At 30.3% G+C, this 9,494-nt stretch overlaps 2 protein-coding genes across 8 annotated transcripts; one reads left to right on the top strand and one right to left on the bottom strand.

Annotated features, from left to right (window-relative positions):
- The first annotated feature begins 3,648 nt into the window (after positions 1-3,648).
- Positions 3,649-4,484, top strand: LOC101247616 (GCN5-related N-acetyltransferase 1, chloroplastic). The gene has a single exon (XM_004238940.5). It carries the CDS (start codon positions 3,761-3,763, stop codon positions 4,334-4,336), a length of 576 nt encoding a protein of 191 aa, XP_004238988.1. The 5' UTR covers positions 3,649-3,760; the 3' UTR covers positions 4,337-4,484.
- Positions 4,432-8,585, bottom strand: LOC101250405 (chaperonin 60 subunit beta 4, chloroplastic). 7 transcript variants are annotated; one of them, XR_011221103.1, is made up of 14 exons: positions 8,352-8,576; positions 8,131-8,256; positions 7,575-7,712; positions 7,403-7,498; positions 7,025-7,267; positions 6,709-6,943; positions 6,457-6,626; positions 6,270-6,347; positions 6,110-6,181; positions 5,781-5,885; positions 5,538-5,630; positions 5,315-5,432; positions 5,000-5,168; positions 4,432-4,919 (listed from the first exon to the last, which is right to left on the bottom strand). XR_011221103.1 is itself a non-coding variant. In XM_026031051.2 (14 exons), the coding sequence occupies exons 1-14, from the start codon at positions 8,505-8,507 to the stop codon at positions 4,857-4,859; spliced, it is 1,821 nt and encodes a 606-aa protein (XP_025886836.1). In that variant the 5' UTR covers positions 8,508-8,585; the 3' UTR covers positions 4,432-4,856. The 7 variants fall into 7 exon arrangements, 4 of the variants coding, with proteins under 4 accessions (XP_025886836.1, XP_069153913.1, XP_010320799.1 ...); XR_011221104.1 differs by having other exon boundaries at positions 4,432-4,903; XR_011221102.1 differs by having other exon boundaries at positions 8,131-8,252; positions 8,342-8,570.
- Between the last annotated feature and the right edge of the window lie 909 nt (positions 8,586-9,494).

Raw genomic sequence — 9,494 nt, 5'->3', positions numbered from 1 at the left:
GTTCAAATTCCTGGAGTTCCATTTGTTGGGAACAAAAAAAGCGCTTTACCCCCAATATAAGATTTTTTGACTCGAATTCAAATTTAATCGAACTCTAATGTGTATGTGTTAATTATTTCTTAAATAGGTTAAGGTTAAAAATAAAAAAAATATAATTTAGGATAAAATACAGTAATATTCCAATAATCCAATCAATTTTTCCTCATTTGGAATCCCAAATTTATACAGTAATTAACTCGAATATCAAGTTAAGCATATGTCATTTCATCTAGAATATTCTTTCATATTTTACTTTTTACAAAATATAAATGTTGTTAAATACAATGGGTTCCTGTATCTAGTTTTTATTCAGATATAATTTGGAAAAAGTCCTTGTCTGGGCAACAAACCTTCACGTTAGTGGTTGGGTAGGTTGATGATAAAATACTCAAACACCAATACACACACAAATTTCTCCGCTCTTAATTAGAAATTTTAAATTTAAATCTTAAAATATATATAAAAAAAAATTTGAATGTAAAAGTATAGTTCCAAAAAATTAGTTTCACAATGCACGAAATTAAATTAATCAGACTTCATATAAGTTCTGAATATCAAATAAAAAAAGTATCCAAACTACGATCATCTTGAAAATAGTATGTATTTTCTATAAAAAATGATTTCATTCTGGACACTCAAATTCAACATCTTCATTTTAAGACCATCTCTAACTCACCTCTATTTTACTCTCTATTCTCTATATTTATAGAGTAAAATAGAGAGTCAATTCCCTAAATGGTCACCAGGCTAAGGGAATTGCCTTGAAATGTCATTTATGTTTTATTTATGACCAAAATATCACCCAACTATCACCATTTTCCTCAAAATATACTTGACATTTTAAAAGCATCACTCTCTCCTAGTTGACATAACATGTCATTAAAGTCTTTTTTAATAATAGACTAATTTAATTCATTACATTCATTTAACTAAAATAGTGATCATATTATTTTTAATTTTTTTAATTAATTTATTAAGAATAAATTTTCATACTTAAATTTTTTTTATCATGATTAAACTTTTTTTTTTATGTTATGAAGAATACATATTAAAAATGTACTACAATCTCATCAATTTTGGATACTTATAGACATATACATTCAAAAAAATATTGATATACAAATCATTCATGAACGCTAGTTTACATCAATTAATCATAAGTTATATAATAAATCAATAATATTAAAGGTCATTAATTATTTCAAAAAATAATTATTTTGGTGCTTTAAAATCTATATATACTTACAATATCTTTTTTTAAAAAGAAAATAGCAAGTGAATAATATTTTATAAAAAATAAAATTTTAATCTTTATTTATCAGTATATTAATCTCATAAATATGTATTATTATTGAATTAAGTTAGAAAATTCAATTAATTATTTGTTTATTTGTTGATGTTTAGTTGTAAGAAAAGTTATAATATAATATAATATAATATAGGATAAAAAAACAAAAATAAAAATAAAATTAAAAAGTTAAATAACAATTTTCTCTTTCTTATCAATTTTTTTTTGTCAACCTTAAAAATTTATTTAAATACTTTTATAAAGCAAATTGCTTAACATTTTCCAGTAATTTAGTTAGGAACTTTAGAATTATGAGGTAATAAGTGCAAACAGAGATATTTTCATTGAATTTTGTTTGGTGATAATATATAAAGTTACTAGACTTTTTAAATTATTAATCTTATAATCTTCATAAATTCTCATGTAATTTATATATTTATTTTGTAGAGACATAAGTTTGATGAATTAAATAGGTCTATTATTTTTTTAAATGATGTTTTAATGACAGAGCATATCAACTAGAATTTAAGGGGACTTTTGAGGTATTTAGTATTTCTAATAGATAAAAAATATAATATTATTCAATTTCTTTTTTCTTCAAAAAAATAATAATATGGGAAGCATGAATTGCAAAATACACAATTAGTATTATTGTGATAGTTAATCGACCTTTAACATTATTGATTTATTATATAACTTATGATCAATTGATGTAAATTAGCGTTCATAAATGATTTGTATATCAATATTTTTTTTTCTAAATATTCAAAATTGATGAGATTATGGCACGTTTTAAAAACGTATTCTGCATAACATAAAAAAATAAAAAGTTTGATTATGATAAAAGATTTCAAGTATGAAAATTTATTCTTAATAAACTAATACAAAAATTATAAAATATAATATGACCATCATTTTAGTTAAATGAGTTTAATGAATTAAATTAGTCTATTATTAAAAAAAAGACTTTAATGACATGTCATGCCAACTAGGAGAGAATGATGATTTTGAAGTGTCAAGTATATTTGGAGGAAAATAGTGATAGTTGAATGATATTTTGATCCTAAATGAAACATAAATGATATTTCAAGGCAATTCTCTTAACTTGGATGACCATTTAGAGAATTGACTCTAAATTAGAGAATGAACTCTCCAACCCCTCTTCGTTTTACTCTCTATCCTCTATTTATAGAGAAGTGAATGATAGTTCTCCACACCTCTCTATTTCACTTTTTAGTTATTTTAATATTATTTATGTTGTATCATTAATTAAGTATAATTATTTGTAGTTAATTGCCTAAAATAATATAACATTAAAAAACATATTATTGACTAGTTACTATTTTATCCAAATTAATAATTTTTTATTTTTTTTTCTAAAAAATAGTCACTTAAAATATGTAATTTCAAATTATTTTAATATATTATTTATATTATATGAGAGTATTGATTAAGTTTTTAATAGTTGAATTATTATCTAAGTAATATAACATCTAAAAAACATACTATTGATAAGTATACTATTTTCTTCACGAATTAACAATTTTTTTTAAAAAATTGTCATTCGAAAATATTTAATTTAAAATTATGATTACTTTTCACTGTGAAGAATACACAAAATTTGCATAATAATTCAAACAATCTACTTTTATGTTATAGTGATAAATTATTAAACTACACTTTTTAATGAGCATGAAAATACTTTTTGCAATAGTTCAAAATGGAATAAGGAAAGTAAATTAGTACACGAAATAATTGAATATAAGATGAAATTGATAATTTAAACAATTTTTAGCCATACATAAAAAAGGACAAAAAGTTACTGATTTTGAACTCCGTAATGCATTAATAAAGCATTATGGGAGCAACATAATAGTCTTGAAGGTCAAATATTTATGTAAAATATAAAATTAAATTTTACAATAATGCATTATTTATTATGTAATTGTATTTATCAATGATTTCACTTTTGTTTGAATTGTTTGTTAGTCTATGTATTATACATAATATTTTTGTTGTAATTTATTTTATTTAGAAATTTAGAATAAAATATAATTTTATATTTACTGAAAAATTAAAAAAAATAAAATTTATATTACACAAAATTATAAGGTAATTATTTGCGAAAAGAAGAAATAATTTATATTATAAAATAAGAAAATAAAAAATAATAATATACTATTAAAGAAAAAAAATATTAATTAGAGATTAAAATAAATAATCGAGTTAGAATTAGTTATTAAAGATGCTCTTAAAACAAAAGATTATTTTATTTTCAAAGACTCAAAATCTACATTTTCATTTTAAGAATGAAAAAGTATGTAATGAAAGAGTATGCAACACTTGAGAACCACACAAAAATCCTATCTATGTAAACTCATCATTTTCATCTCTCTATACCCCTCTTTCTCCTCCTACCTTTCACCATGAACAATGCTGCTTCACTTTAACCCCATCTCCACCCCCTTCACCCTCAAACCCACCGTCCACCACCGTAACCTCACCGTTTTCTCTCAAATCCAACCCATTCCCATTCCGTTCACCACCACAAACCTCTCAATCTCCGATGAATCTCTCCGTTCAAAAGGATTCAATCTCCACAGTACAATCACCGATCTCAACCTCGACCACCTCAACTCCGTCTTTGTAGCCGTCGGATTTCCCCGACGCGACACGGAGAAAATCCAAATCGCATTAGAGAACACCGATTCACTTTTATGGATCCAATACGAGAAAACAAAACGGCCGGTAGCCTTCGCCAGAGCCACCGGCGATGGCGTATTCAATGCGATTATTTGGGATGTTGTGGTGGATCCGAATTTCCAAGGGATTGGATTGGGGAAAGCTGTGATGGAGAGATTAGTCACCAAACTGTTACGCAAAGGGATTACGAATATTGCTCTTTATTCGGAGCCCCGAGTTCTCGGGTTCTATAGGCCTTTGGGTTTTGTTGCTGACCCGGATGGGATCCGAGGTATGGTTTATTCTAGAAGAAAGAACAAAAAATAGGTGACATTTTTTTAATTTTATTTTTGTATTTTATTGACTTATGAGTAAGGTAATTATTTGTATATTTTGTGCATGTATGAATTATTCACGCAAAATCAAGTAACTGCAAATGATTCTATTTATAACAATAATATTAATCGATAGCAAATGACACAGCAATAACTTGCTATAACAAGTTAAATTACATTGCTGGCATAAGAAGATCATTTTGTATATATACATTTGTTCAAAATGCATTTTCTGAGCTTTAAGCAAAACATCTAACATGTACATACTGCTACTAGCTAGCAAGTAATCCTGTTGTTTGATGATCCGGTATTGTTCTCTTTGGAGATATGAGAAACTCGAATCTGTTACTTAATGGTGAAAATGATCAAACTTCTTCATGGTAGAGGTTTTCGTCATCAATCATGGAAGATATTGTTAGAAGTTGGCATCGTTACGATGAGCTAGTAGTAGCTAGTACCTTCTTTAGCTCCCAGCAAGATAATTAGCTTTTATCTCTCCTTTCATCTCTGAATTAAAGACCAGTTGCCTTTAGACCTGATAGACCAGACAGCCTTGAACCTACAAATCATTTACGCTATAGGAACATTGGATTTTGGGAGTTAAATATCAGACCAAATACAGAGACATGGGGAGAGTTATAGACAATGTACTTACTATAGTTGTTGGTAGGACGAGGAGTCCCTAAAGTTGGCATTGGCGGCGGTGGTGGTGTTGGTGGTCTTATTTGTCTAGATACTGGTCCGGGGATGTCAATGACAACAGCATCTGATATCAGGAACGTCTTGGCAACTGCTGCTGCATGCTCCACGCAACATCTAACAACCTGTTTCACGATTTCAAGGAAGTTTATGGTGCACTAACGTAATCAGACTTGTTAACCATCGATAAATAGAGGAGTCGAGGAATATGTGTTGGAAAATAGAGTTATGTTTTGTAGTATCAGTTAAGATGTTTGATTCCTTCACCTACCATACTAAGAGATATAGTATCTTGCCTTTGTAGGATCTAAAATTTTGGCAGCCATCAAATCTTCATATCTGTCTCTTGCAGCATTATATCCATATTTCATGTCATCAACTGACAATATCTGCAATTGTGTTAAAAATTCAAGTCAACCACCAGATAACGTATTCCAGTTTTGAGTTTAACAAACTTTAGTTGGCTGTAACAAAGACGAAACATTCAGAGGTACCTTCTCTACAACAATGCTCCCATTTACACCAGCATTCTTTGCTATCTGTTTTGCCGGATAGGATAGTGCTCTTTTGAAAATATCAGCTCCTATCTGTGAATAATTCGAGGGAACTGTCAGTCCGGAGAACAGATATGCAAAAGCAACACCAGTTGGAGAAAAACACGAATACCCAATACTCTTAATGTAAAACAACCAGTTCAAGAAACTGAGAACTGAATAAGAACAATCTAGATTATTAACCTTCTGATCCTCATTGTCTAGCGTTTCTTTGATAGCATCCACCTTTGATGATAGTCTCAGCAGACAACAGCCACCGCCCACTACGACTCCTTCCTCACTAGCAGCCTGAGCAGGCAAAGTAAAAAAAGCTTGAGAAATATTTGATAGCACCCCCAGAATTGATCCTAGGAATGAGACTTTACGCTATTAAAAGTTATTCTATAAAGTAATCGGATGACAAGTGGCTATGCTTGTGTCTGATACTTCAATGACAAACAGAAGAATATAATCATAATGGATCACGTATAATCAGCCATGGCGTTTAAGTGGTGGGAGAATAGGTAAATTACCCGTGCTGCATTGAGCGCATCCTCAATCCGTAGTTGTTTATCTTTCAACTCAACCTGTGTTTGTGCTCCCACCTACAACTTATACAATCAAATACACCGTGGGTATCAAACATATTTTGTAATATTGATTGACAAGACGCGGGGACAGATCTTTTGTTACCTGAATGACGGCAATACCACCGGATAATCTTGCAATTCTTTCGTTCAAGATTTTCTTTTGGAATTTTTCTTCTGTGTTCTGCAAAAATCAAACTGATGAGATATTTATGTGTGTGTTAGCTCTAACACTACTTCTAAGTCCGTCCACAAGACTTGCGAATCTATCAGATGTAACCATAATAACACACCTCAACAAGATTTTGTATCTGTGAAACTCTCTTTGAAACAGCTGTTTGAGTATTTCCATCAGTAACTATCAGTGTAGAGTCTTTCGTAATCACCACCTTTGAAGCACTGCCCAACAAGTCCTTGTGGGCATTTTCGAGAGTCAACCCTATGTCATCTCTGATCACAGTTCCTGCAGAGACATTGAGACTAAATGAAATGAGGTGATAGATCTATAAGAAACTAAACGATTTCTGCTTTGCATATGTCACTACCTCCAGTCAAGATAGCGATGTCATCTAAGTAATGACTCTTGCGCTCCCCGAAAGATGGAGCTTTTATTGCAGCTACCTTTAGGACACCCCTGAGCTTGTTCCTAATCACTGGAGCCAGAGCGTCTTGTTCAATGCCCTCTGCGATTATCAAAACCGGGTATTTCTCCTTTACTGCATTGTCCAAAATTTTAACCAACTCCTTCGGGTTTGAAATTTTTTTATCGACCAAAAGCAACTGCAACATAAGAAAATGTATGCACTATAAACACCTGATATACAACAGAGCGCTAGTGCTTTAACATAAGAAGTCTCTAACCTTACAATCGTGAAGCTCGGCAATCCTCTTTCGTCGATCAGTTACAAAATAAGGTGACAAATAGCCACGATCAAACTGCATTCCTTCGACAACTTCTAGATTGGTTTTAGTAGAGTTGCCTTTCTCAATTGTGACAACTCCTTCTCTTCCGACCTGTCTAAGAGCTTCCGAGATCATGTTCCCGATGGCATAGTCATTGCCAGCACTAACAGCCGCAACATCTTCCAGCTCGTGATCCTCAACCTGCAGGTTCGATGAATGTCAAAAGGCATGTTGAAGATAGCACAAACTTCATACATCAACTTGACCAAACGCTTATGTCTCTCCGTCTAATGTACAAAAGTAATTTAAAAGGGGAAAGCAAGTTGTCGTTATTACCTCTCTGGACATCAACTTGAGCTCAGAAATGAGGGCTTTAGCAGTTTTCTCAATTCCACGAGACACTTGGACAACATTTGCGCCCATTGCAGTAACCTAGACAAAGATACTAACGAATCACCAGATATAACTAAAATACGAAAGCAGATTATGTTATTCGTTCTATTCAAACCTTGACACCTTCAGCAATCAGACCTCGAGCAAGCACTATAGATGTTGTGCAACCATCACCAGCAAGATTATTAGTCTTGGCACCAGCTTCTCTAACCAACTTTACTCCCACATATTCCAGAGGATCGTCCAGCTGAATCTGTAGTGAAAACAACTTGTAAGAACATGAAGCACCACTAGTCCAACGAAATCAACAAATGTGTTTTGCTATTCTGTAACTTGATGACATTGAAATACCTATTCATTTACATATTCCTAAGTCACATGAATTCCAATATAAATCAACACGCATACTTAGTCTCAGCTGACAAGTAAGCACTCTAATTTTGTTTATAGACACCTGAACTTGGTCTCAACTGACAACTAAACGATCCAACTCACCCTCAACCCCCCACTATATCTCGTGAATACCCAATGCTGACGTGTAACATAAATTTTGGATGTGTCTAGACAATTATTTTGTAAGTTGAAGTGTTCAACTGACACAATGGGTACGAGTTGAGGTATCTACACGTGCATACTCATAAACAATGCTTGTAAGTTGTAATGTACCTTACCTCTTTTAGAACAGTTTCACCATCATTAACAATCTTTGGAGGACCATACTTATTTCCAAGAACTACATTTCTTCCTTTTGGACCCAAAGTTACACCAACCAGCTCTGCCACCAAATCGACACCTGCCTGGACAAAATTTCAATCCAAATCAAAATCTTTAAATTAAAAAAAAAAAATTAGCAAAAATTCAAGAAAATAAAGAAAAAAAAACCCATAATGACCAAAAGCTTCTTTGTTGTAGAACCATCATGATTAAAGTACAGTTCTTTAGCCATAGCTCTTGTGTTCAACATAGAACAAGAAACCCTTTTAGAAATTCTATTTACTGAACCATTTTTCAAAGTAATTGCAGGTAAATGATTCAAAGAACAACTCATTTTTTTGTTTTTTTTTTAGCTAAAGGCTACTGAATAGAGGGATAAGAAAAGATATTAAATGAAAATATCAGTCACAAATATAAAAATCTGTTTTTTATTTGATGCTATAAAATTTGAGCAGAAAAAATATAATAAAATTTGGGCCTGTAATGTTGTGGCCCAAAACAAAGAAAGTTAAAGGCAATTTGGGATCTTTTTAGTGTAAATTAGGTATATAGCATATTATGTAGTCATATTCTCAAGTTATGACACAAGATTTTGATTTTCATTATATAACATATAATATATCAACTTATAACATTTCTTTTAATTAAAAATATTGTAAATATTTATTCAGTTAAATTAGAAAGAAAAAAAGAATTTAAAGATGAGTAATTAAAATTGGATAATCTGTGAATGTAGTTACTGTTTTTAACTGATAACCAAATGTGCACTTTTTAAGGGAATTTAAAATATATTAATTATAGATATGCTCCTTAATTATCTCAATCAGTTTTTAATGGTAATTTTTATTGATTTTTTATGCTAAAAAAATTCTATTCTGTTATCTATCTTTTCATAAACGTGTTTCATTTTTTTTCCAGAAATTGGACTATATTCTTATATTCGAATTCTGTCATATTGTATCGTTTTTTTTTTGAAAAAACAATTAAAATTGAAGGTTGAAAAGGTTTATATTTGATTTGATGGAGAAAATTGTGTCAATTTTAATTAAACATGGTGGCAAATGGAATTCATCAGGTTAGTTTTTTTAATATTTTCGTAATGTTTTATTTTTTTTCCCTTGTTATATTGCATATGTTAAATTGATATAATTTTTTTTTGAAACATTAATTCAGTGTTTCTACTAATAAAAATTTCGTAATATTAAATGCATTTTCATGTGTAATTAAAACGAAGAATGATGGTAAATGTGATTACTGGTTAAAATTTAAAATTTTAAAGTTTTTGATAAATTTAGCAATTTTTTTGTTTTTGAAACATTAG

The sequence above is a fragment of the Solanum lycopersicum genome, chromosome 5 (genome assembly GCF_036512215.1).
Source record: "Solanum lycopersicum chromosome 5, SLM_r2.1".
NCBI classification, from domain to species: Eukaryota; Viridiplantae; Streptophyta; class Magnoliopsida; order Solanales; family Solanaceae; genus Solanum; species Solanum lycopersicum.
Note: the sequence above shows the minus strand (reverse complement) of the source record. Positions and strands in the feature narration are given on the sequence as shown.

Excerpts from the sequence above, each read along its gene's own strand:
- LOC101250405 (XM_010322496.4), bottom strand. The coding sequence starts at position 8,507 with ATGAGTTGTTCTTTGAATCATTTACCTGCAATTACTTTGAAAAATGGT. Across the intron at positions 5,886-6,109 it reads ATGCGCTCAATGCAGCACGG|GCTGCTAGTGAGGAAGGAGT; the intron begins GTAATTTACCTA and ends TTGCCTGCTCAG. Across the intron at positions 4,904-4,999 it reads TCGTCCTACCAACAACTATA|GTTCAAGGCTGTCTGGTCTA; the intron begins GTAAGTACATTG and ends AATGATTTGTAG.
- LOC101247616 (XM_004238940.5), top strand. The coding sequence starts at position 3,761 with ATGCTGCTTCACTTTAACCCCATCTCCACCCCCTTCACCCTCAAACCC.